The 27,308-nt window shown below is 37.1% G+C and overlaps 2 protein-coding genes across 2 annotated transcripts in view; one reads left to right on the forward strand and one right to left on the reverse strand.

Moving 5' to 3' along the window:
• The window catches only part of LOC103276807 (aprataxin and PNK-like factor), a 32,731-nt gene extending 11,754 nt beyond the window's left edge, over window positions 1-20,977 (reverse strand). Inside the window, exons 1-2 of the mRNA XM_021707096.1 lie at window positions 20,757-20,977; window positions 6,319-6,390 (exon numbers count right to left, since the gene is read on the reverse strand). Coding sequence (XP_021562771.1) covers window positions 6,319-6,390; window positions 20,757-20,852 — 168 coding nt within the window. The 5' untranslated portion in view covers window positions 20,853-20,977. The remainder of the gene's footprint in view (window positions 1-6,318; window positions 6,391-20,756) is intronic.
• Window positions 20,978-23,705: 2,728 nt separating this feature from the next.
• Window positions 23,706-24,654, forward strand: FBXO48 (F-box protein 48). The gene is made up of 2 exons (XM_008074252.1): window positions 23,706-24,011; window positions 24,493-24,654. Exons 1-2 carry the CDS (start codon window positions 23,706-23,708, stop codon window positions 24,652-24,654), a joined length of 468 nt encoding a protein of 155 aa, XP_008072443.1.
• Window positions 24,655-27,308: the final 2,654 nt, after the last annotated feature.

The following is a 27,308-nucleotide window of genomic DNA, read 5'->3' on the forward strand; positions in this document are numbered from 1 at the left end:
CCAGCTACTTGGAAGGCTGAGGCGCAAGGATCGCCGGAGCCCAGCAGGTCAAGGCTGCGGAGGCCAGGAGCAGCCACCGCACTCCAGTCTGGACGAGAGTGAGACTCCAACTCAAAAAAAATATTTAATTATAAAAGAAAAAGATTGAATTAAACCTTTATATTTCAAAATCATAATTAATAACTTAAAATATTTCCAACCTCTCCCAAAACCATGCCCAAGTGAATCTAAAGATTTTTCTGGATATTCAAATTCTTCTTTAGACCAGAAAAGAAAAGAAGGATCCCCAAATTCCTTCAATGAGACAAGTTTCACTTATAATTCTAAGAGAAGAGAAAGGCAGACAAAATACTGGCAAATCCAAACCTACAGTGGTTAAAAGATATAAGCTACCTGTAGAAGAAATATATTACCGGTGTGTGCCTTTTAACAAATACATGAGATTATAAATGCAAACTTAAATAGATTATGCTATAACTTTAGAAGTGGTGCAAACGATGCAATATTCCTGAAGAAATGGAACTAAAATACAAATCAATTTTCTATAGCTTCCTCTTAGAGTTATCATTAAATATTAAAGAAAGATTGACATATACTTTAAAAAGAGGCTGCTTTATTTTCAGTGTTTTGTTGCATTTTTTTGTTTTGTTTTGTTTTTTAAAAATGAGTTGAAGAAAGGCTCTTATAGTGTTTTTCAGATATTTTACAAGTACACTTATAATTTCATGAGAGTGAAAACAATCACAACTCAGAAATTTTATGCAACAGAAAAACCACTCACCCAAAGGTGTACATTTTAAGGATCATTGCCAAAGGTGTTATTAAAAAAAAAAAGCAATTTATATGTAGTTATGGAGCTACTACCTTAATCATCCAAGAACCAAAATGAGCAAGATTTTATTAAAATGAAATAAAAGCACTGACAGCTATGAATTCACCCTGAGGACATAAGCAATCACTGGTGATACAGTCATTTACTGAGAACATCATCAGTTTGCCTTTATAATGCCTTTTCTCCCTGCTGATGCTAGACTGTAGATTAAATTTAAATGACACATAAAATGCTAACATCATCTCCTCAGGAGCTGGCATCATCTCCTCATGCACTATTTCCAAGAACTGCTGGAGAGCTAGAGCATTTTTAAAGGAGAAATATCAGAGGGAAAAAAGGCAGAAATTTATCCAGTTCAAAAGTATACGTTAGTAACTGCCCTAATTGCATTCGGCTATCATTGTCAAAGCTATATTTTTATTCAGTGTTAAGTTTGTATGTCCAAGTTAAAGGAAAGCAGAAAAACATTAAATAACTTAAACATAATTTGGGGTATACAACATGCAGAAGGGATCATAACAAAACATTGGCTGTATTCACATATAATTGTACAAAGTATTTTTAAAATAAAATTTCCATCTCAACATTTCATTATAGTTGTACAGGTAACTTGTTTTAGCAGATCAAAGAATTTGTAACTGATTAGGGAACAGAGAATAAATGATATTTAACACACATTAAGCTAAAATCAGTGAACTAGAAGTTACCTTGTTTATTTCATTCTCAGTTCCAAGATTTTAAAATTTCCATGAACAAAGTCAGCTTTAGAATTTCTCTAAATTTCTCTAAATTGCACCTTGTAGGTGCAGCTATAAGTAGTTGAATCAATCAACCAATCAATTTCAAGACAATAGGCATTTTATTGAAACATTATTAATATAAACAAGAAATCACCCATTACACAGAGCAAAGACCTATATTGCCAAGACCAAGATTCAGCTTTCCTTCAAGTAGCATATTGTAAATACACTAATTCTTGAAATAAAATTCAAAGTTCAATTACATATATTTCTAAAACAGTAATAAAATTCTAGTACTTAGAGTTGTACATTTTCTTAAAAATAAACATGCTTTTTCTTATCTTCCAATGTTTTGTAGTTTGGCATTGCAAAAGTAAATGCAGTATATTGTACTATTCTTTATACCTTCTTCATGTCATAAATGTTTCATAATAACTTTTAAAACATAAAAGTACATGTAAAATATTATGTGTGGGCCCACTACCCTATTTAAGAGAAATAATTTTACTATATTACTTTTGAGGCTCTGTTAGTCTTTTCCTATACTATTTTTCTCAATTTCCTCAGAGGTAATTATTATATTGATCTTTGTTTATCACTTCCTTGCTTTATGTTTATGACCTATGTTTATGACCCTGAATATATTGCTTATTTTTATAGGATTTTAAATTTTATATAAAGTCATGCTGTGTATAGTCTTCCAATGCTTGCTTTTGTCATTTAATATTATATTCCTAATTTTAATCCATGTTTATTGATATTTTCACTGTAATTTATCTTCACTGTTGTAGTATATTTCATTATATAAACATATTACAATATATTTATCAATTCTGCTGTTAGTGGAAATTTATGTTGCTTCTAGTATTTGTGCTACACTGCTTTGCTATACAATATTGCTATGCAGGTTCTTATATCACTCTCTTGGTGCATATGTGTATAAGGTCCACCTCGTAGCGATCATATGTCTTTATCTTTAAGAAACACTGTTACCTTGCTTTCCACAGCACTTATAATTTCATTCCATCTAAGCTGCTACCTGCAGTTTATAATTAGTTATTCCAGTTGTTCTATATCCTCACCAATACTTGAAATTGCTAAACTTTTTCATCTTTGTCCATCTGCTGGATCTCACTGTGGTTTCAACTGCATTTCTCTACTTAACAAGAAGGTTGAGCACTTTTTCATGTTTATTAGCCAGATTTCTACTTCTGTAATGTGCAACTCAAAGTCTTCAGCTCATTTTTCTATTTGATTATTTATCTTTTTCTTATGATTAAAGGCATTTGTCACATATTTTGGAAAGCACTCCTTTGTCAGTTAGAGGTATTTTAAATATCTCCCTGTTGTATTTTTCATTTTCATTATAGCGTCTTTTGATAAACAAAGCTTCTTAATTGTAATTTGTTTTTTCCCATTTTTAAATGGTTTTTGCCTTTTATATCTTGTTTAAAAGCCCTTACCAACTCTAAAGTCATAGGATTTCTTTCCTGTACTATCTCCTAACCATTTTATAGCTTTGACTTTCACATTTAACTTACCTAGAATTGATTTTGGGGTATGTTTTGTGGTAGAGGCCTACTTCCCCCTCCAAAACAAAGAACAAACTATCCCAGTACCATTTATTGATTTTTAAATGTACTCTTCCTCACTGATATACAATGCCAACCCTGGCCTAAATTGAATTTTCACATGTATGTCTGAATCTGTGGTTGCTTTCAGTTCTAAAATTTTATTCAACTGAAGGCACTAAAACTGTTTAAGATAAATCATCAATTAGTTTTAACTTCAAGAATGCTTTTTTAAAGAAGAGACACCCAATGGCAACAGCATCCTGACTTAGTACATACAATAGAGTAAAAAAAAAATTACTATACAGGATTCAAATTACGTTGATTCTAATTCCCATTCTATAACTAGCTGACAATGTACGACAGATATTCTCCAGGAGGTCATAACACTCTAAGTTGTCAAATGAATGGTACTAAGAAAAGGGTAAAAATTATCTACCTTCCTCCTATGTATACAGGTCACATGTACAAGAAAGTTCATAAAATTATACTAAATAATGCTCAAAAGATAAATAAAAACAGAGGAATAATTTATATAAACTATCATCCCAAATTTTAGTTTCATATCTATGATCTTATAAGAAAATTTTATTCTAGCATCTAAGTTATATCTACTATAGTTTGGTGCTCAAAAATACTTGTTAATGTCATGCATCACTGCTTTATGATCTTAGTATCATCTAATTAAAGATATAGTAAAAGTGAAGAGTTTTTCAAAAAGGAGCCTTCTTTTAACAGAACATTGCTAAAATTCCATATAAGAAATTTGGTCCACTACATTCTGAATAAAATATAACTCAAAAAGGATTTTCCATTAATAAAATCATCTTTAATTTAGGCATACTTATTTTATATTATTAGTACTCTTTTCTATAGCCACAGAAGTATAAAATATATCTCAATACTTTTCATCCAATATAGACACAACTCTAATTAAGTCAATTTGGAAAACATTCTAATTTTTAAAATATAAATGTCCTTGATTAAGGCTGCAAAAATGTAAATACACTTAAAATATTCATGTGTTAGTAAAATTATGATTTCCTAATGACTTATTTTTATATATAAAAAAATTTAATGCCATGTAAATTTTGTTTTAAGAAGAGTTTCTTCTTAGCATTGAGTAAATAAAGAGTATAAAGAGGAAACCTGTTATTTATTCCGTTGTTCACAATTCTGTTGATTAACTTGCTCACAAATAAATTTGCTGAGCTCTTAAAATTGATCATTTTATTTACAAATATCTTACTACTATAAATTTTTAAGATATCATTTGGAGCAAAAGCAAAGCCACAAAAAAAAAAGAAATCCTCTAACAGGAGTCATAGGTATCAATCAAGAGCTTGCCTTTATAAATGAAAAAGTACTATTAGTTTAATGATTAATTTTCTGTGATATCTGCACACATACTTATCCACAGGATTTGAATATTAGCAATGAAAATCCACAAAATTCTATAGACCTACTGCTGATATTCTCTGCTTTGGTACAAAAAATAATTAGAAATCCAATCATTAGGGACTATTTAAATGATCTCCTTTCCAAAAAATTAAGTATTCATAAAAGCTCCTCTTTTCAATAACATGAATTATAGAGGAGGGACTCTAAACCATGCAGAAAATTCATGGATCTTTCGGTTGAGAAGCCAGGAATATTATTAGTCATAATAGCTATTTTGAAAAAAGTAAATCTAACCTAATAAGATGTTCTATCAGAAGAGGCAGGAAAGGAATTTAGAGATCCCTATATTCTTTCTCTTAATGTGTGTCAATAATAACAGAAAATGTCTTTATTTTAGGCCATGGTAGTTCATTAGAAGGGTGTTAGAGAAATTGAGTACTGGAAAATAACATACTTCTGTAAAAACCCATGATACCCCACTTTTAGAAATGCCATATATAGTTCTCACCAAAGCATTCAGTCACAAATTCAACAAATATTAATTAAATACCTATATGTGCTTGGCACTATGCTAAGTACTAGGGATACAGCACTTAGTCAGAAATCCTATATTCAAGTAGCTTATTATCCAGCAAGTCTCGACTAAGAAGAGAATACAGTAATGAATAACTGATGGCAACTCAAATAAAGGGGCTCCCACAAGAATGCTAACCACAGATATTAACATTTTTCAAGACACTAAGGCAATACAGAATGAGAATGAGACATGTGTAACCTGTTTTAAAATTATTTATTCAAGATTTAGATGGGATGAATTCAGTTTTATTCAAAAATCTTTCCAGTAGTAGAATTAAAAAGATACTTTTCAAATTTGGCAACAGTTCAATGGAAGATATTAAAAGGAAGTACTATCTGTGTAAGAGAAAGAACTAATGATAAAATAGGCAGTTGTACATAAAGATGAAAATACAAATTGGTTTTAAAATGTTATAAATTAATGAATTTAATTCCATAAAAATAATTTTGTCACCATGCCATGTAGTCTAAAATAAATGGACCTTAATATACACATTTCATTCACCTACACAAGAGATTCTGCAAATGAAAGGGAATAATCACACAGCACATGCTCGAAAACCGGCTGTCTCTTTAAATCATCAGTGATTTTTGCATCGGTAAGCTATAAAGCAAGAAATTAAAACTCTAGGCCTCAACAGAAACATTCGAATTTTAAGACCTTGAAGTTGAACAAGGTCTAACTTTTATATATATTCAAATCTATACACAGCGGTATAGAAATTTGTTAAAACACAATCCTGTAACAGTTAAGTGACTTTGGTCACTACCCCACCTAATAAAACCAAGCATTACCTAGTTGTGGATTTTCTTATTTGAAATATCCTGCTATGAACAAAATCATAACATATAGATGAATTGACAGTCATCTTTCACTAAAAGTCTAACAATGTAGGGCAACCCCTTCGAGTCTCCTCTCACTGTGGGAGCTTTTCTGTCTTCTCAATAAATCCTGCTTTCAAAAAAAAAAAAAAAAAAAAAAAGGCTAACTGTGTAACTATGTAAATGTAGTATTGTCCAATTACAAAGTATATAGTTTAATATTTTAGATCTTCATCTGATTATCTTCTGGTAATAAGATGAATATATTCTGGCATTAATTCTCTATTTTCATAATCTTAGAAAACAGTCACCTCTAATCAGGAACTGAAAGGATGAGAGAAAAAAAGCTAAACTAAATCATTAATAACATATTTACCGGTTTGATTCGAAGCTGACCATCCACCACCTCAAGAATGGCATGTCTTCTGGATACTCTCTTGTCTGTTATCTATAGTGGAAAAAAATTTAAATTTCAAGCATTGCCACCTTCCTAAAAAACAAAACAAACAAGCAAACAAAATTCTTGGGAATGCTTCTGAAACCAGTAGGCTAAATCTGAAACATATTATTCATTCAACAACTGTATATTGAAATGACTGTCCTCATTTAATAGATAATGAAACTCAGAAATTAAGAGACCTGTCCAAAGTTAAGGAAGCGTCAACAGCAGAGCCAAGACACAGTCTTGGCATCTAACAGATCCCAAAACCTTACACGATAGGTTCCATTCATGAAAAATATGTACTGGGGATTCTTACCAATAAAATTCATTAAAATTTCTATACAATGTGTATTTACTAGAAAACATTTCAAATACAAGAACTATATAGTATGTTACAATGAAAAAAGTTTTAAAAGGAGGCAGTCTGGCAAGGTAAAGTGTCTGACTATAGACTTTAGTGTCAAGCAGACTCAAATAGGGCAGAACTGAATTTAACCCTAGGGTCATCAGCAGCAGTTAAGAGATCAGAAAGGCCAGGGAGCGGGGAAAGTACAAAAGAAGTATTTGTCATAAGGAAGAAAGCAGCATCTATTTCTTTCATGTGTTTGCTTCCTGTTTTGAGCAAACAATGTTCTACTTGTAATCGTTTCTGCATACCAAATTTCAAAAATTGTTTGCACTTTAAATGCTGACCATGCTAACCAAGACTTCTCCTTTTGTTTAACAACAGTTAAGATTACCTTTTTTATTTGTGTCTGATAATGAAAACATGTTAAGCATCAACTTCACTTAACATCATAATGACTGAACCCATCTCCTGGTTACCTTGGTACCTAGCACTCGAATTCTGGCATTATCTACATCAGGGGACCAAAATTATCAGTAAAAATAGATGATGGCAACACATAATTCAACTAAGCCCATCAGTTCTACATAAAATGTGAAACTGCCAGCAATCAGGACTCATTTTTTTTAAACCAGAAAGCAGTTCCACTTAAAGCTGTGACTATATACAAATAGTAACATCAAGCATCAGAATGAGTGCCACATCAATGAATTTTCCACAAAATAAAGTTAATCTCAGAACATCTTCTAAATAAAATATTCTAAATTAGCTCATTTTAAACTATATCTATTGTTAATCACAATGGTTATTTCAAAGGAGTACATATAAACTAATAATCTATTCTATCAGGAAAAAGAGGCTAGAAATTTAAAGATCCTTTTATTTTTCCCCAGAAGTGAACTAAAAAAACCCAGCAGTTATCTAATAACTCTTCACTATTTGCACAGAACATACACTTAAAAATGTTCACATTCAATCATAATACTGCTATAGCTATTATTCACACACATATTTAGAAATTGAAAGCCCAGAGAATTTAAGTAACTTGGATAAGTTACTCTTTGAGTTGGCAATACCCCAAACCCACACTAATATTAAGAAAAATAGATAATATGTGAGCAAAACATTCATACATGACTATACCTACTCGTAATTATTCAAAAGTAATTTTAAGAAATGCAAAATGACTGGGAGTAAGAAGTTCCTATTTCTGATTTGGGTACCAAAATCTCATTGTTTACTTCAGTAATACAAACTGATTTTCTAACCAATGGAGTAATAAGCTGTCAAATACAAAACCATGACATAAAATGATGGTCCCTTTAATACTCCATCTTACATTTCTTTCTTTCCTTTTTTAAACTTTATTTTTGCAGGAAGCAATAAAGGATGTTTTCTATCTCAGTCTTTCTTTGTTTTTGCTTTTGTTTTTAGATTACAAAATATAAAAGGCCTAGAAGTGATTTAGTCTTTCTTTGAAGTTTCACTGACACTAAAAAGAAAAAAAAAAATTAAGTACAATGCGACCTCTAGTGGACAAGTTTCCAAAACTGAAATTTCATTACAAGTTATTTGGTATTTTATAATACTTCCAAAAATGTGCTTTGGTATTCTTTTTTTTTTTTTTTTTTGAGTTGGAGTCTCACTCTGTCGCCCAGACTGGAGTGCAGTGGCCGCTCCCGGTCACCGCAGCCTCGACCTGCTGGGCTCCGGCGATTCTTCCATCTCAGCCTTCCGAGTAGCTGGAATTACAGGCATGCGCTACCACGCCCGGCTGATTTTTTGATTTGTTGTAGAGATGAGGTCTCGCTGCCCAGGCGGGTCTCGAACCCGCGGGCTTAGGCCATCCACTCACCTCAGCCTCCCAAAGGCGCGGGATTACAGGCTGAGACACTGAGCCCAGCTTGGTATTCTATAAGAATTTTTTTTTTTTAAGTGCTTTAAGGGATCTTTGAAATTAACATCACTCAGACATTTAGTTCTGATATCCCTTTTAAACCAAACCTTTAAATAGTAAGTTACAAAATAACTTTTTATGCTTTCTCAATGGAAAGCTTAAAGATTTAATACATTATCATTAAAACATTAAAAATTGCAGGATGGAGTATGAAGAAAGAAATGGGAGAGCAGGTGACATATAAATTACCCTAAAGATCTGACAACTTGCTTTATTTAATAGCCTATTACCACTTCTTGTTCAGAGTGAATATTCAATACACTTTTATCAATTAACATATCAACTTCAATAGTAATCATTTATCAAGACCAAGGCACCATTTTATAATTTTTCTGTATCATCTTTTTCAGTCTTCCCAAAACCTGTGGAAAGGATACTATTATCTTTTTTATAGGTGAGATAATGAAAGTGCAGAGGTTAAGAACAGTTACAAGCCGGGCTCGGTGGCTCAGCCTGTAATCCCGCGCTTTGGGAGGCTGAGGTGAGTGGATTGCCTGAGCTCGTGGGTTCAAGACCCGCCTGGGCAACTTGGTGAGACCTCATCTCTACAATAAATCAAAAAAAAATAACCGGGCGTGGTAGTGCGCACCTGTAGTTCCAGCTACTTAGAAGGCTGAGGCGGAAGGATCACAGGAGCCCAGCAGGTTGAGGCTGCGGTGGCCAGGAGCAGCCACTGCCCTCCAGCCTGGGCGACAGAGTGAGACTCCAACTCCAAAAAAAAAAGAACAGTTACACAGCTAGTGAGTAATGGGGCCAAGATTTGAACCCAAGGAATCAGATTCCAGAGCTACCCTTGCTCTTAACACTGTATTGCTTCCCTCAACATCATTACATAAAACCTAAAGTAAAACCTAATTTTTTAAAGATTATTTACCCTAAACTATAAGATAGTAAAGAACTAGAAATGAGGCAGAAGTGGCTTTTTTAACCAAACAGACATTCTGGGAAGATTCAGCCCTCAAATAAAGTTCCAAGAAGGTTTCATTTGGTCCTGTTTATTCTAATGTCATACCAAGTTCTAAAGATATGTTGTTCAAATACCCAATTCTTTAGTCCCAGCAGATAATAAAGTAGATAGGATTTGGTAAGCAGCACATTGACAATGGGAGAAAATAACTGAAGTTGGTCTGCTAGTAGAAAGAGAAAGACTATTAAAAGCAAGAAACCCAAGGGCTCAAAAAGAATGCACTGGCTAGAGGCCATTTAGGGTAGAGACAAATATACCACATGGCACAACATGCTTCAAAATATTGAGGTGCTGAGGTGAAGGAAGACACTTGGAAGAGAGAATAAATCCAACTACACAGACTATGGCTTCTAAATACCATTCCCACTAAAAGAAAGCAGAGTGCTTTTGAAAAATGGCTAACTCCAAGTCTGGGACAGAAAAAGTATAATGTGGATCTAGAACATCTTATTATGCCAGAAGAAAAGAAAATGCTCCAAAATTGAAGGGCTCATGCCAGAAGGATAGCGACACCAGAGTGAAAAAAAGTCACTGACCAAATTTGGAACAAGTTGGGCATCAAAATGAATAATGATAATAATGGAATATGGCACACTAAATACTAACATAACCCATGAGTTCATACCAAACTCAACAAAGGAGAAAAGACTAGGAGAAAAGCTTTTCTTTATAAAAGAATGCCAGCTAAAGAATAAGAAATGATAGGACCAGAAAATTCACTATTTTGCAACTACCAATGTAATACTTAAAAAGAATCAAGGGATGTTAACTTTCGAGAGAAGTCTTGTTAGAAAAAAAAATTCAAGGAGTTTCAAGTACCACTTCACAGATTGGATATAAAAAAAATATGTTAACTGGGAAATCTGGCAGACACCACCTTACTCAAGTGATCACACTTACCATAGCACTAACAACAGGGCAAACTGATAAATACATATCCTGACATGATGCTCTGAGTTCACATCACCTATTTAACATTCTTGCCAAAAATGTTTACTTGAATCAAATTATGTGCAAACAGACAAATAAAAATTGTATGACGTGCTATAAAACAACTGGCCTGGACTTACAAAAGCATTGATGGCATGAAAGATGAAAGGCAGGAGAACTACTGTAGATTAAAGGAGTTAATACTTAAATGGATGTGGAATTTTTTTTAAATGACATTATTGGAAAAGGCAGGTAGAACTGAATATGGAATATTAAAATTTATTATGCAGTTACAAATTTCTAGAGTGTAATAATGAATACTGTTCTGTAGAAATGTCCTTATTCTGACGTGACACATGGTCACACATTTAGGGATTTAGTGCCATAATGTATGCAGTATATTCCCAAAGGTGTTCAGTAGAAAGAGAAAAATATATACAAGGGGGACATCCCCTCAAAATGGAATTTATTTATTAAAAACAGTGTACTTATTCTTACGTGTTTAAACTTTAGTCACCTTCAAAGTACTCTTTGATGCAAAACACTTATTGAGATGCTCTTTCCACTGCTCACAACCATTTCTGAACTCATCAATTTTGATGCCTTTTAGTGTGTTGGTTTTTGTTTCACCTCTTCAACATCGGCAAAACATTTCCCTTTGAGGACTTTTATCATTCAAGGAAAGTAAAAAAAAGTTGCCCAGGTCAAGATCAGCTAAATAGGAAGTATAGAGTATGAGAATCATGCTGTTTTTGGTCAAAAACTGCTAAACACTCAGCACAGCATGGACAGGTGTACTTCAAATTACCCATCAATAAATGGGCAAATGCATTGAAAAACATCTCCAAAAACATTCACTAAAGTTAAACACAGTCTCTCACAACAACGCTAGCTGGTACACTGATATAGATGGGTTCCAAGAACACTTATCCCACCCTCCAAAAAATAATTCCAGATTTTTATGGATCCCCCCTCATATTCTTACATCACTTTTGTATTGATTCCCTGTGGATCTCTTATCTTTGATTTCTCTGGTTCTGAGTTTTAATGTTCCATCCATTACAACATACATACAAGCCCTTCCTCTTGTTTAAGACATGGAGATTTTACCAGAAAACAAGGTGAGCACATGAAAATATAAAAGAACTATTTATGGCTTGTTTGTTACCAACTATTTATTTTTGGCATTTATTGAAGTCAAGCAAAATGAAGATTTTCTTATGTTACCAACATACTCTTTGGCTACAATTCTCAACATTCTAAAAATTAAAGAACAAACCTGAATAAAGTAAAAGCAGAAAAGCTACTAGATCCTAACATAGAATAGTACCTTTCATTTCATTTTTGTCTATACATAATGTTTACTGGAAAACCAATATCAGTTAATTTGTCTTAAAATGTTTTTCTAGAGAAATTTCTAAACATCATAGACAAGTATAATATATCTCATTAATTCAATGTTCCCATTTAACCTAGTTCCTATAAGAACAGAGAATAGGCAAGATTTGTTTGTTTTTTCAGTGTGAACAATACTACGTATCAAAGGCTAACATAATAAGAATTATCCTTTATAATACTTTATAATTTAATTTAATTTTATAAAAATTATCAGCCAGGCTCGGTGGCTCAGCCTGTAATCCCGCATCTTTGGGAGGCTGAGGTGAGTGGATTGCCTGAGCCCGTGGGTTCGAGACCCGCCTAGACAGGCGAGACCTCATCTCTACAATAAAATCAAAGAATTAGCCGGGCGTGGTAGTGCACACCTGTAATTCCAGCTACTCGGAAGGCTGAGGCACAAGGATCGCCAGAGCGCAGCAGGTCGAGGCCGCGGTGGCCGGGAGGGGCCACTGCACTCCAGTCTGGGCGACAGAGTGAGACTCCAACTCAAAAAAAAAAAAAAAAAATTATCTTTTGCAAGTGAAATCAGCAAGAAGGCTGATTAGAGAGGTCTAGTACTTAGCACTCCCTCTCCCCATTAAAAAGGACTGAAACAATGAATAAAAAACTAAAATTCTACTGGAGTATCTGGGAGAGAGTGCTGGAGTGTAGCAAGGGAGCGGGCAAGATCCTCGTAGAGCAGCAATCCCCAACCTTTTTGGCATCAGGGACCAGTTTTGTAGAAACTGGCTTGGAACCAGGAAGTACTTCACAGGGGAAGAGATAAGCGAAAGGTCTTCCCCAGCCCCCACTGCCACTACAGACAACTGTAGTCCTTACTACAGGAGAATCCCACAATCATCACTAAGCTTGAGCTCAGGATAGGGAGCTATCTGGAATTCATGGGCCTGCATGATTCCAGAAAAGAAACACATTTTGTGCACTCTGCATCCCCAAGCAGCTGCAGCATGGTGCCATCTTAAAACTGTAGCTACTGCTGGAGCATGCCCTGCCCTGGAGCTCAGCAGCCACTATACCTATCCAGCCTTGAGGCTCTGCTGTTATTAAACCAAGACCACATGGGAACTGCAACACCACAACCAGCTGCTTGGAGCTTAGGCCCAAGAACAGCCATGGCTCTGGTCCTATACAATGAAGAAGTCAACCTCAGCCTGGCTGAACTGCCATGTGACTGCACCTGTGGCTAGAGAAATAGCCTGGCAGCCCTGACACTGTTGAACCCATCCCCAAGACAGCTTAACCACTGTGGGTTTACAATCCCAGAGAGAGAGAAAGTAGACTTCTCCCAGTGGACATGCTTGCCAAACTGACCTCACAATTGTGTACTAACACCCCAGCTGGAGAAATAGTTTAGTGGGCCTGTGCTAAGTGAGCATACTCTACAAACCAGCTGAACTACTACACACCAGCCCCCTGGCTGGAGAGACATAGCCTTGTGGTTCTGTCCCCAGTGAACCAGACTCTGAGCCACCAAATTATGATATGCCTGCACCCTAGGTCTGATAAACAGCCTGGCAAGCCAGGCCTTGAGCCAAGTGACCTGCTGCACACCCATGCTCCACAGCCTGAGAAATAGCCTGGCAGCCAGTAAGCCAATCTCCAAACTAGCTGACCCACTGTGTGCTCCCAGCCTGAGAACCAGCTTGTCAAGCCCACCTTCAGCAAAGCCATGACAGTGCTGCCACAAACTCCCACAGCCTAGGCCACTGAGGGATTTTCAAATCTTGCTAACATGGATTACAATGGAAAGAAACTGAACAAAACCTACACCACTGTGCCTACCCAGAACCTAACCCAATCCACTCTACTCAATAGACATCATAAGACCCACCGACAGGAATAAATCTTTCTCTGTGAAAGCTACTCCATAAAATTGAAGGAGGTGACCATTCAACCAGATGAGCAGATTATCAATGTAGTGACACAGGAAACATAAAAAAGCAAGCAAGCATGACACCTCCAAAAATAACACAATAATTCTCTAATAACAGATCCCTCAAAAAGAAAGTTTATAAAATGCCAAAAAAGGAATTCAAAACAATAATCTTAAAGTCAACAACATACAAAAGAATACAGGTTAACAATTCAACAAAATCAGAAAAATGTATTATCTAAAGGAGAAATTCAACAGAGGCAGATATTTTTTAAAAGGAGCAAGCAAGAATTCAATGAATGAAATAGAAAATACACTTGAGAGCTTCAAGAATAGGTTAAATCAAGCAGAAGAAAGGATTTCTGAACTTGAAGACAGGTCTTTTGAACTAATACAGACAGACAGACAAAAAGAAAAAAGTATTTAAAAGAATGAAGAAGCCAGGCTCAGTGGCTCAGCCTGTAATCCCGCACCTTTGGGAGGCTGAGGTGAGTGGATTGCTTAAGCCCGCGGGTTCAAGACCCTCCTGGGCAACGTGGCGAGACCTCATCTCTACAATAAATCAAAAATTAGCCAGGCGTGGTAGCACGTGCCTGAAGTTCCAGCTACTTGGAAGGCTGAGGTGGAAGGATCGCTGGAGCCCAGCAGGTCGAGGCTGCAGTGGCCGAAAGCGGCCACTGCACTCAAGTCTGGGTGACAGAGTAAGACTCCAACTCAAAAAAAAAGAAAAAAAAAGAATGAAGAAAACTGATAGGACTTATGACACACCATTGAACGACAAACTATTCACACACAGGAATTCCAGAAAAAGAAAAGATGAGGAAAAGTATTGAAAACCTATTTAATAAAATAACTGAAATCCTCCCAAATCTTGAGAGAGATATGGCTATCCAGATCCAGGAAGCTCAAAATTTCCCAAATAAATTCAACCCAAAGAGGTCCTCTCCAAGGTACATCATAGTCAAATTATCAAAAATCAAAGGAAAAATCCTAAAAACAGCAAGAAAAAAGCATCAAGTCACATAAAAGGGAATGTCCACTAGACCAACAGCAGATTTCTCAGTAGAAACCTCATAGGCTAGGAAAGAATGGAATGATATATTCAGTGTTGAAAGAAAAAAAACTGTCAGTCAAGAATACTATAGCTAGTAAAGTTGTCCTTTAGAAATAAAGAAGAAATGAAGTCTTACCCAGCAAGCAAAAACTGAGAGAATTCATCATCACTCAACTGGCCCTACAAGAAATGCTTAACGAAATTCCTACATGGTTTCAATATTGAATTCTGCCAAACTTTTAAATAATAAACAATATAAATTCTTCTCACACTACTCTAAAAAATTAAAGGGGAAGAAATTATTACAAACTCATATGAGACCAGCATTACCCTGACACCAAGACCAGATACAACAAAAATAGAAAACTATAGGCTAGTATCTCTGATGAACATAGATTCAAAATTCCTCAAAAAATACTAGCAAACCAAATCTAACAGCACACCAAAAAAATTATACACCAAGATCAAGTGAAATTTATCCCAGGGGGATGCAAAGATGGTTCAAACATATACACATCAATAAATGTGATTATATCACATCAACAGAATTAAGGACAATAACTATATGGTAATTTTAGTAGATGCAGAAAAAGTATTTACTAAAATACAACATCCCTTCATGATAATCATAATAAAAAAAAAACTCTTAACAATTTAAGTATAAAAGAAACACACCTCAATCCAATAAAGGCCATAAAAGACAAACCCACAGCTAATGCCATACTAAATGGGGAAAAGCTAAAACCTTTTCCTCAAAGAACTGAAGAACAAGACAAGAATGTCCACTCACCAATCTTATTCAACATAGTAATGGAAATCCTAGCCAGGGCAGTTAGGCAAGTAAAAGAAATATAAGGCATCCAAATTGGAAAGGAGAAAGTCAAATCACCCCTTTTTGCAGATGATATGATCTTATATCTAGAAAAATCTAAAGATTCCACACACAAAAAAACCTCTTAGAACTGAGAAACTCAGTAAAGTTACAGGATACAGGTCTGGCATGGTGGCTCACACCTGTAACCCTACCACTTTGGGTAACTGGGGCAAAAGGATCATTTGAGGCTAGAAGTTCAAACCCAGCTTGGGAACATAGCAAGACCTCATCACGTTAAAAAAATTAATTAGCAGGGTGTGATGGTACACACCTGCATTCCTAGCTACTTGAGAGGTTGAGGCAGGAGGATTACTTGAGCCCAAGCTATGATCATGCCATTATACTCCATCCAGCCTGGGTAACTGAGTGAGACCCTGACTCTCTGATTCTTAAAAAAAAAAAAGTTACAGGATACAAAATTAACATACAGTTGACCTCTGAACATCATAGTGGTTAGGGGTGCCAACCCCCATGTAGTTGAAAATCCATGTATAGATTTTGACTTCTCTAAAACTTCACTACTAGTAATCTACTATTGACCAGAAGCCTTACCGATAACAAAAACAGTCATTAACACATACCTTGTACGTTACATGTCTTATATACTACATTCTTGCATAGAGATCCCTCTTCTTGTGACCTCCCTAACGGTAAGGCAGAACTGTTGTCATTCATTCATTGTCCCTGTGTTGTTTTTCACACTCCCTCCAACTTTACTCACTCAAAGTGCCAGCCTGGCTCCAGACCCCATTTGAGGTTGTAACCCTTAGTTACTTGCTTATAATCTCTCACTCCTACTAAACTATACATTTCTTGAGAACAAGGACTTTTTTCTCATTCATTTTTATTTCTTCTATACTTCCATCCAACTGTTAATATATATTCATCAACAATTTTCTGAACTTAGCAAATTACTTATCAACAAAATAGGAAAAACGTTAACACTTTATACATTATAAATAATGCTCCTTAAGCTTTAACAGTTGGTAGCACTGCTTCTTTACTATGTCTAAATTCACTTCAAAACTCAATGATACCCTTTTTTATATCTAAGTCATAATCAGTCTTTTTATGAGGGTAGAGTGAGAAGTTGAGATGCAGAAATAAGAGAAAGAGGCCGGGCTTGGTGGCTCAGCACTTGGGGAGGCTGAGGTGAGTGAATTGCCTGAGCCCGCAGGTTCGAGACCCACCTGAGCAACTTGGCGAGACCTCATCTCTACAATAAATCAAGAAAGAAAAACTTAGCCAGGCGTGGTAGCGTGTGCCTGTAGTTCCAGCTACTTGGAAGGCTGAGGCGGAAGGATTGCTTGGAGCCCAGCAGGTCGAGGCTGCGGTGCCCGGGAGCGTGCCACTGCACTCCAGTCTGGGCAACAGAGTGAGACTTCAACTCAAAAAAAAAAAAAAAAAAAGACAGAAAGAAATAAGAGGAAGAGATTATGCATGGAAGGCCTAGTATGTGGCAGGGGTCGGTGCCAAGCTAAATAATTGAGGGAAGGGAAAATCTATAAATAAAAGAGGTGGCAGGGAAAAAACCTGTGTTGGGCCAGGTAGGAATAGAATTCCAAGACAGCCAGTAGAATTCTGCAACAAATATGGCACTGCCAGGTCAGGGAGTGGTTACTTTGTATAAACTTTGTGGAACACCTACAGCATTCTTAGAAGTGGTGAATTGATGCCAATTGAAGAGTCTATACTTACCTCAGACACCTTCCTCACCCGCCAGCTGAGGTTTCTTCTCTTTTTAATCAAAATAGTCAATTCAATTACATCTGCACTGAGAAAGTCTCTAGATACCTGGTGCTATCCTATTCCCCAGGAGGAAAATTATATGAAATATAAAGAAATGTGTCATATAATCTCTGCTGTCAAAACAGGAGTAAGAAAAATTCACTTCAGAAACAGTAGATCTCACTTAAGAGTGTAATCAACTTTAATTGAAGAAAAACCATAAAGCAAATTATTTTGCTTAACAGCACCCTCTTGGTTGAGATGCTGTACTGTAAAACCTTTTAAAATTAAATTTCTTAAGATAATTATAGATTCAAATGTGGTTGAAAGATATAATACAGAAAGATCCCATAGACCATTTACCCAGTTTCCCTGAATAGGAACATCTCGCGTAACTATAGTACATTATATCATAGATATTGCTATTGAAATAGTACAGATACAGAACATTTCCATCACCACAAATATCCCTCACATTGCTATTTTATAGCCATATTCAATTTCCTCCCACCTCTCTGCCCACTTCTTTAACCTTAGCAACCACTAATCTGTTCTCCATTTTTTATAATTTTATCATTTCAATAATGTTATATAAATGGAATCACACAACATGTAACCTTTGTGATTGGCTGTTTTTACCCAAGCGAGTTCTCGGGAGATTCATTCTGCTGTAAAACCTTTTAATTAATGGCCGGTGCTTCATCATCACAGAACAGAATTAAAGCTTAGTAAACAAAGACCGGGTTCTATGATAACTCACATGAAAGCAAAGGGCACAAGAAGATTAAATTTCACTATGCTCTGTGTAAGTGACAAGTTTCTTTGCTATGTTTTCCTGCCACTGTAAAGACCTAAAGGCATTCTCATTACTAAAGTATTTTACTACCAAGATTGCATTACGCATTGTGAATATAAACCTTTATGCTTGTGTAACCATAAGGTTTGTGAAAATTGTCTCAGAATATGACCAGTTAAAGAATTTTAAATATCACCCTATATTAATCAATTCAGATGTGTGCCAAATTATAATGAATTTCCTGTTTTCCACTTAGAACTAAGTCTTTGCTCTCTCCCACCACAAAAAAAACAAACAAAAAAAACCTCACTGAGCCTGGCTCCATGGCTCAGCCTGTAATCCCAGCGCTTTGGGAGGCCAAGGTGAGTGGATTGCCTGAGCCCGCGGGTTCAAGACCTACCCGGACAACTTGGCGAGACCTCGTCTCTACAATAAATCAAAAATTAGCAGGCATGGTAGCACACACCTGTAGTTCCAGTTACTTGGAAGGCTGAAGTGGAAGGATTGCCGGAGCCCAGCAGGTCGAGGCTGCGGTGGCTGGGAGCGTGCCACTGCACTCCAATCTGGGTGACGGAGTGAGACTCCAACTCAAAAAAAAAATACCTCACTGGAATTATTGTTGTTTGAAACAGCAGCCCTCATGTTGTGTTTTAACCACTGCAGAGAAGAAACAAGTGCATCCATCAGCTCCAACATCTAAAAAACCACAAAGTGATTTGTTTGCTCTCCAAATGTTTCCTTCAATGCATTTAGGATATCTGCCAAACTCAGCAACAGAACCTCATCACTGAATTATTATTTAAAAAGAAAAATCCTGACCAGATAATTGACCAACTTTCTACTCCTTACCATTTTTTAAAATGGGTTCATCTCACATTAGCAAGACTATAATATAAAGAACAAGCTAGAAGTGATTAAATAATCTGCAACCTATTGCCATGTTTATATCTAAAATTCATACATCTTTTAACAGACCTACAGTACTCTGTACTGATGACACAATTTCTTAATCAAGTCAAAACTCACTAGTTACTAGACATATGATTACTAGATGAAGCGATGAAGCATATACTCTATTAAGTTTCTAACCTATATAATTAAAAGAGAAAAGGAAAATAAAATCCTTCTAGGAAGTTCCTTTAAAAGTTTGTGTAGGGTAATAAGCTATAGAGAAAAGTAACAGGCTGTTATTTAAACACTTGCCCAGTAAAACAAAATAAACAACATGTAAACCTCTTTTTTTTCAATAACCTTACTATATGTACACACACATACACACAAACACACACACCCACACACACACCCCTTTAGGACAAACTTCCACAAGACAACCTTAAACTACCACTACTTTTCCAGCTCGCAGAAGAGGTCTAAGGCTAATATTAATGGTCTCATTTAAACACCCCAAGTTAACCAGGATAATAGTCCCCACTCCTTGGTGTTATAGCAGCAACACAGGTGTCTCACCAATCTTAAGAGAAAACTCCTAGAGGGCAAGAACACCTGTTTCATTCATTGTTGTATGTCCCACAGCGCCTTAATCTGCAAAAATGTTCTGCACAAAGTGAGTACTAAACAAAAAATACTGAACAGTGAGAGAAAAAAAAAAGTTGTACTTAGTAAGAGATATACAGAATTCCAGAATGCAGTATGCAAATTTTCTAATTCCTAAACCCCCCAAAGAGGGTAAACAATATTTAGCTTAGTGGCACTATGTGTCCAAAAGCTTAAGTATGGCCTTTAAATAATGTATCTACGACTCTATTTGCTCATCTGAACAAGGATAGTAAACACCTGGCTCAGAGTTTTGAAATAATTTTAAAAGCTGGTATATGAAAAGTCTCCTTAGATCAATAACTGGAACACTATACCCACTTAAGGGTTAGCTACCGAGATCACTGAAAAAGACTATTATAAATAAAAGCAAGGCCCACTGCAAAGGAGGTCAGAGCTTAAAAGAAATTAGCCTAGAAGAGACAAGATCACGGATCAGAAAACTTTTTTCTGTAAAATGCCAGATACTCCTGAAAATATTTTAGGCTTTAAGGGCAAGACGCAATAGCTTCACTACTCTCTCTGAAAACCTCATCGGTTTTTTGCTTGTTCACATTTTACATTTTAGGATTTAAGAAATCATTCTCACTTCACGGGTCCATAAAAAAAAACAAAACCAAACAAACAAAAAAAGAGGCTGGATTTGGCGCCCGGGCCCTACCTAGTTTGCCAATCCCTGGATAAAATGACAATGATGATAACAGTTTGTTTTGTTTTGTTTTCTTAAGGCAACATAAAGAATGCTGGTGAGTTGATTACAAGTTGTCCGAAAAACGAGCAGCCCCAAACTTCTAAAATTCAGACAGGTTGGACTGGCGTGGCGGGGAATCCGGCCAGGACAGGGAGCAGAGCCTCAGGAGCCAGCAAGGGCGGTCGAGCCCGGTCCCACACTTACTCCCAGCAGCGGCCCGCGGCCGATCACTGTCTCGCCGGGCGCCAGGGCCACCCGGGGACCGCCGTCCTGCGGCTGCAGCTCGAAGCCCGCGTACATGGTGGGCGAGGATTGGGCCCTTCTCAAGGAGACAGCCCCCAGAGCCGTTTCCGCCTCCCACAAACACGCGCGGGGCACGCCCAGGCCCCCGGAAAGACGCGGGGGTAAGGGAAGCAAAAGCTCGTCCTGGCAGTCTTCAGTTCTAGAGGAGCAGGGGCCCCTGCGCCGCTTCCGGAGTCCCGCCCCTCCACCCCGACCAGTGACACAACCGGGGATTCCCCCACCACGCCGCTACGAAATCGTTGTTTAAAAGCCCCGGTTTACTCCCCCTCAGCCAGTCTCACCGCCGACTCCGTTTGAGAACGTCGGACCTTGTAGTCCTAGGCGCTTTCCTTCCCCATCTCTCTCCAGCCGAGACATCCTGGGAAAACTACCAATCCCACAAGGCCGTGCGCACTCCTTCTGCGCCTGCGTGCGTACCGAGGGCGGGGCTAGAGTGGGCAGAGCGCAAAGGGAAGGATTCGAATTCCCGAGGATATAAATCGCGGGAGAAGCAGCCACTGCGGCCCAATAGGGATAGGAGGTAGGTCATCTCTTCCCGAAGGCGTCGGCGCCGGCACGCCAGGGGGTGCGGCTCTGCGCCAGCACAACCTCCTGTCTGCGGCCTGGAGCCGCGGTGGCAATCAGTGCTGACGGTTGTTATGGTGGTTCACGTGTCAGTGCCCCGTCTTTTGGGGGCCGGAGCAGCTGCAGCCCGCGCGGGGCGCACCAGGAGGGTGGCTCAGGTGGGACTGGGGTTGTCACCCACGTTTTGCGGGGTCCGGACAGGGTGGGGATTATCCGCCCCTCGGGTCGCGCAGGCTCCGAATACTTCCCTCCGACAGATGAAGGGGGGCGAGCGATGACCTACGTGGAGCGGTAGTTCAGCGAAGCTTGATTCGCAAAGGGAAAGGGGCAGAACAGGGATGACTTCCAGGCATCCTGGCAAAACTGGACGTGGGATTTTTAGGAACCTCGCCCAGGTATCTCGACTGTTAAATTCCAAACTTTCATCTGCCCCCTGTGGAATTCCTGAAACAAGAAGAGGCATTTTATTCCTTCAGTGAGACCCTGGGAGAAGTAGCAAACATTTAAATACACTGTAACTTTCTCCTGAGGTGAGATTCTTTTCAAGAACTTGGTTTGGCTTTGGTTTGTTTTGATGGTAGGAGGGGCAAAGGGGCGTGGCAAAAACTTGCTCTTGACTCATGCTCTTGCATTTGGCAGTTCGCTTTCTTCCCCAAACACTCGAGAGGAACTCTGTTGAACACAGGCACTACAGTTCTAACCACCACAGCTCATTTGGATCATAAACAACCTAATTAATGGGAGCTACCGCGGTCTTGGCAAGTCCAGAACCTTATAGCCCATCTGGAATAGAAAATTATTAGGTGAGTTAAAAAGAAGGATTTAACTGTGTCTCAAATGCCTCCTCCTACACAGCCAACCCTCATTATAAAAGGAAGTGAAAAATTTAATAAACGGATTTTTAAATAAATATGAGCTGCCTTTGCTTGCAGAAGTAGCTGAAGGGTGGTAATGCACCAGCCATGCTTTCAACTGATTCTGGAAGTCAACACCATTCACTTTGGTAAATCAACTAAAACTGGGATTTAAATCTGAGCTTTAAATAGTCACATGCTCTATCTAGCTGAGTTATGAATACTGTTTATAGTTGTTACTCACTGTTGCTTGATGGCTTTAATGACTTTTATCCTTAGCTCATAATTAGCTATCATGTAGGTTATTTTTAAGAGACCATTTCTAAAGCACTGATCTTGTAATTGAGTTGAATATTTAAGACTTTGTGTCACCCAGATCTCATCCTCTTGCCCATCTTAGGTAGTATTTGTGTCATATGTGAACACCTACCTCTTAGGTACAAATAGATGAACGATTCTTTTTTTTTTTTGAGTTGAAGTCTCACTCTGTCGCCCAGACTGGAGTGCAGTGGCCGCTCCCGGCCACCGCAGCCTCGACCCGCTGGGCTCCGGCGATCCTTCCGCCTCAGCCTTCCAAGTAGCTGGAACTACAGGCGCGCACTACCACGCCCTGCTAATTTTGATTTATTGTAGAGATGAGGTCTCGCCAAGTTGCCCAGGCGGGTCTCGAACCCGCAGGCTCAGGCAATCCACTCAACTCAGCCTCCCAAAGGTGCGGGATTACAGGCTGAGCCACCGAGCCCGGCTAGAGGAACGATTCTTATATAAACAACTAAAAAGTCCAGGAGGTTTATGATTAAGTTACAAACTGCAGATGAAGAACTTAATGACATGGCATCCATTGCCACAGAAAAGTATTCCAGAATTTAATAGGATTGACTCATACACATTTTCAAAAGTACTTTCCTGCTAAACACACTGTTTTCATACTATCTCCCATTTATCCTTTTACCTTTTTCAAATTCTAAATTCAGGACCTTTCCTCTGTTAACCAAAAATACAATAAATACTTGAATGTGTTCTCACAGTAATCATTGCTACACTAAACTCAGTAAATATGGTCTGACTTCTCTTTTTTAGAAAATGTTGTTTGAGAACAAAAAAAAAATTTATAAATAAATCAATTTACTGAAAATGTTTAAAAAGGAGGGAACTAATGTGTTAAGTGCCTCTCATAGGCAATTCAAATGTAGCAAGGCTAGATGTTTTACACATTATCCCTGTTAATCCTTGCAAAAACACTAAGAAGAGAAACAGCATTGGCGCATTTTACAGACTGAGTAGCTGAAGTCAAGAAAGTTAAAATTCTGCAAGTCATACCCAAAAAGTATCTGACACTAAGTAGGATTTATATTCTCATTTGAGGTGATTAAGTATGTTCAAATTTGCCTTTTAGATTACATATGAAGATAATTGACCAAAACATCAAGCTATGCAGAAAAACTCCAAGAAAAATAATAATTCAAGAGTTGCTAACATAGAATTGAACTCTGTGGATACTGAGAAGGAAAAACACAAGAGTCAAAATGACTTTGTTGAACTGCTGCCTCTAGAAATCATTTTTAAAATTTTCAGTCAGCTAGACATTCGGAGTTTGTGCAGAGCTTCAGTAACATGCAAGAGCTGGAATCACACAATAAGAAACAGTGACTCTTTATGGAAACCTCACTGCATGACTGTAAGAGCTGTGTGCAGGAGAGAAATAGACGATGATCTAGAAAGTGGTTATTCCTGGAGGGTAAGTTTAATCTTTGCAGTCTACAGTGTTTTTGATAGTACTATGGTAGCAGGTTTGAGCCAATTCTAACTTCTGCTTGGAGGAGGTAGGATTTCCTATGCAGAATTACAGAGTATGTTGACTTTTGGAAATGAGTTAGAGCTATTCTTTTCCTGCTAACCACACTGTTTCCACACTGTCTCCCATTCATTCTTTTGCATTTTTAAAATTCTAAATTCCGGAGTTTGCCTTTGTTGACCAGAAGGGAATTGACCACTACTTTTCACTTCACTATATCTAAAACCTCTAGTAAACTCTATGGCTCACTCTGTGTACATACACATACACACTTACACAAATTTCTTAATATATATATATTATCAATCTAAATACTTAATCTTTTGTTTTCAACCCTGTCAACCACCTTTTCTAATTTTAAACAAACTCGCTAACCAACCACCAACTACACTCTTTTTTAACGATGATGATTTGCCTCTTTCAGGTCATACTGCTGAGGAATTACCAGAAGAGTAAAGTGAAACACGAGTGGCTAAGTGGCAGATACAGCAACATATGCTCTCCCATTAGCCTACCAGAAAAAATCATGTACCCAATGGATGCAGATACATGGGGGGAAATTCTAGAAGCAGAACTGGAAAGATAAGGGAAAAAAATCAAACAGATCTGAGAACTCTGAGAGTTTGAAACTCAAATGACTGTTGGGTTGCAAAAGGTGTATCTTTATCCGTTCATTTTTTTGGTATTATTTACTTTTTTAAAAAAGAAAATGAAATAGAAAATATTATAAAAGTAATACTTTATTTTTATTTTGCACTTTAGGAAAAAATATTTTTCTGGTTTTATTGTAATGTAAAAAAATCATGAAATGTTATTTTTATAAGATAATATACTTATAGAGTGATTTAAAAATGCATTGTTTTATGTATTTATTTTAATGTATCTTAGTACTTTGTTAGAATTTGGAATTTTCAGCTTAATTATAATTCAAAAATTTGGGGAACCACTTTAAACTGACTTAAAGATTCATTTAGTAGTTATTTATGCATAACTAAGCTCATGGGAAGACTAGCTAAATAGAATTAATAGCAAATGTTGACTTTAATAACACTTTATATTTCAGTAACTTTAAAATTTCCACTTCAGTGGAATCAGATTGAAATATCAAATAGTGAAATTATTTTAAAACATGTTAAACCTGTGGTTCAGTTTTAAATTAATCTGATTTCAGGACTAAAACCTGTCAGATTAATATTCCCATTACTTTCCTACAAACCTGGGATGGTTATCAGGGGCTGAAAATATTTGGAAAGTTTCCAGAACACTTAACCACAATTAGAAATACCACACTGTTTAGCTTGGTAAAACTCCTTGACAACTTTGTAGCACCACCTAGTATACTCTTCATAGATACCAAGACAAAGGACTTTTCAGGTCCTTTTTGTATTCTCCATATTTAAAAGAAAGAAAACTATTATTATACAGAAGCTTTAACACTTGACTTTGTTAAAGTTTCCAGGAACCTTTATTTTAACTTTTTAAAATTTTGACATTTGTTTCCCTTTTTTAAGCACAGATGATACATTACTCATTGTGCCAGATTGTTTAGTCTGAATCTATAGCCAGCACTATAGTAAAGTGTCTACAAAACATTTTAGTTAATATGGGGCTTTCTTCTTAAAACGTGCTCTATAGCATGAAAAAAATCAGCCGGGCGTGGTAGCGCATGCCTGTAATTCCAGCTACTTGGAAGGCTGAGGTGGAAGGATCACCGGAGTCCAGCAGGTCGAGGCTGCAGTGGCCGAGAGCGGCCACTGCACTCCAGTCTGGGCCACAGAGTGAGACTCCAACTCAAAAAAAAAGAATCCAGGAAACTGGTATTTAACAAATAGGCAACTATTAGAAAGATACCCCATTACATACAAATTTCCCTTTGTTGGATAAAGCAGTTGATAATTGATTGTTTCCTCTTATCTTCTTAGAGTTGAAAGAGGCCTTGAAAATCAGGTAGTCCACTCTCCAGAACCATTTAGTAATTTCCTCAAAAGAAGCATTGACTGTCGGTCAGCCTAAGTTCAAATACTGTATTTCTAGTAATAAGGTCTCCATTACATCACAGAACAGTCCAGTTGTATTTTTAGTATAGCTCTGGTTATTAGAAATTTTTCTTCACTGAACTGAAGACCACCTCTCTCCGTAACATTTGCCTACTCATCCTGGTTCCACCCTCTAGATACAGACTAATTTAGTCCTTCTTCTTTCTGGTTGCCATTAAATTTTTGAAGACTGCTAACCTTTCTCTTCCTATATCTTCTCCCCAATTCCTTTGCTAATCATAGAGTATGATTTCTAACCAAAAGCATTCTGTTTTGCACATGCCCTCTTAAGAAAAGTGTCCTCATTTCATAAAAGACAATAAGAAGGCACTTTGAAATTTTCAAAGTATAGAAAAATCAATGCTATAAGCATTTTACTGCATAGCATCTGTATACAACAGCATATGTACACATATATTTTTGCCTGTTTTTTTGTAATGATATAGATTAGCTGTATCCAGTGTCCTTACTACCGCCTTCACCTGTTAATAGAGGTCATGCTAATTAGGAGTAATCACCCTTCTCATTCTACCCAATGTGGTTTTTTTATATTATCCTGTCTTTTCTAATCTCTGTGTTTAGTCCAAGGATAGGAACATGACCCAAACCACTGCCTTCCAAAAACTGGCAGAAAGAAGCCCTTTCCTCTTTCATGATGAAACTGTTGCCTGCTACACAGAGAAAATGGATCCTGAGTAAGAATATGGAACCAACAGGAGAGAGAACGTTGCAAGGAGAGGCCAATGGTATTCAAGACCCTAGTTCCAGCCATTCCCAGGCTACTCACCTAAACTAATTCAAGCTGAGTTTTAACCTTGCACAGGAAAGCCTGCCTTATATTGTTTCATTTGCCTATTTTTCAAGTATGTGGTATTTGTGGTTTACATTAGTTCTTAGTTTTCAAGATATAATGCTTTGCACTGTCCTGTATGCTGCTAATGTTTTGTCCTCCTAAAAATACTTCCTTGCCTCTGACTTCCTCATCAGTCAGTTATTTCTCAATCCACCCTACTCTGGCCATCACTCCACACGATTGAAGATGTTCTTATCCAAATTCCAATGGTCTTAATTGCTAAATCCATTGGATACGTTTTAGATGTTAATATATGTGACACGCGTAAATACTCAGCACTTCTTGAAACTCTCTCCCAAGTTTGGAGCTATAGTCTCCCGGGTTTTTCTTTTCCTACTCTAACCAGTCTTT

Source organism: Carlito syrichta, unplaced genomic scaffold, assembly GCF_000164805.1.
Source record: "Carlito syrichta isolate Samal-C Ts95f unplaced genomic scaffold, Tarsius_syrichta-2.0.1 Scaffold316382, whole genome shotgun sequence".
NCBI classification, from domain to species: Eukaryota; Metazoa; Chordata; class Mammalia; order Primates; family Tarsiidae; genus Carlito; species Carlito syrichta.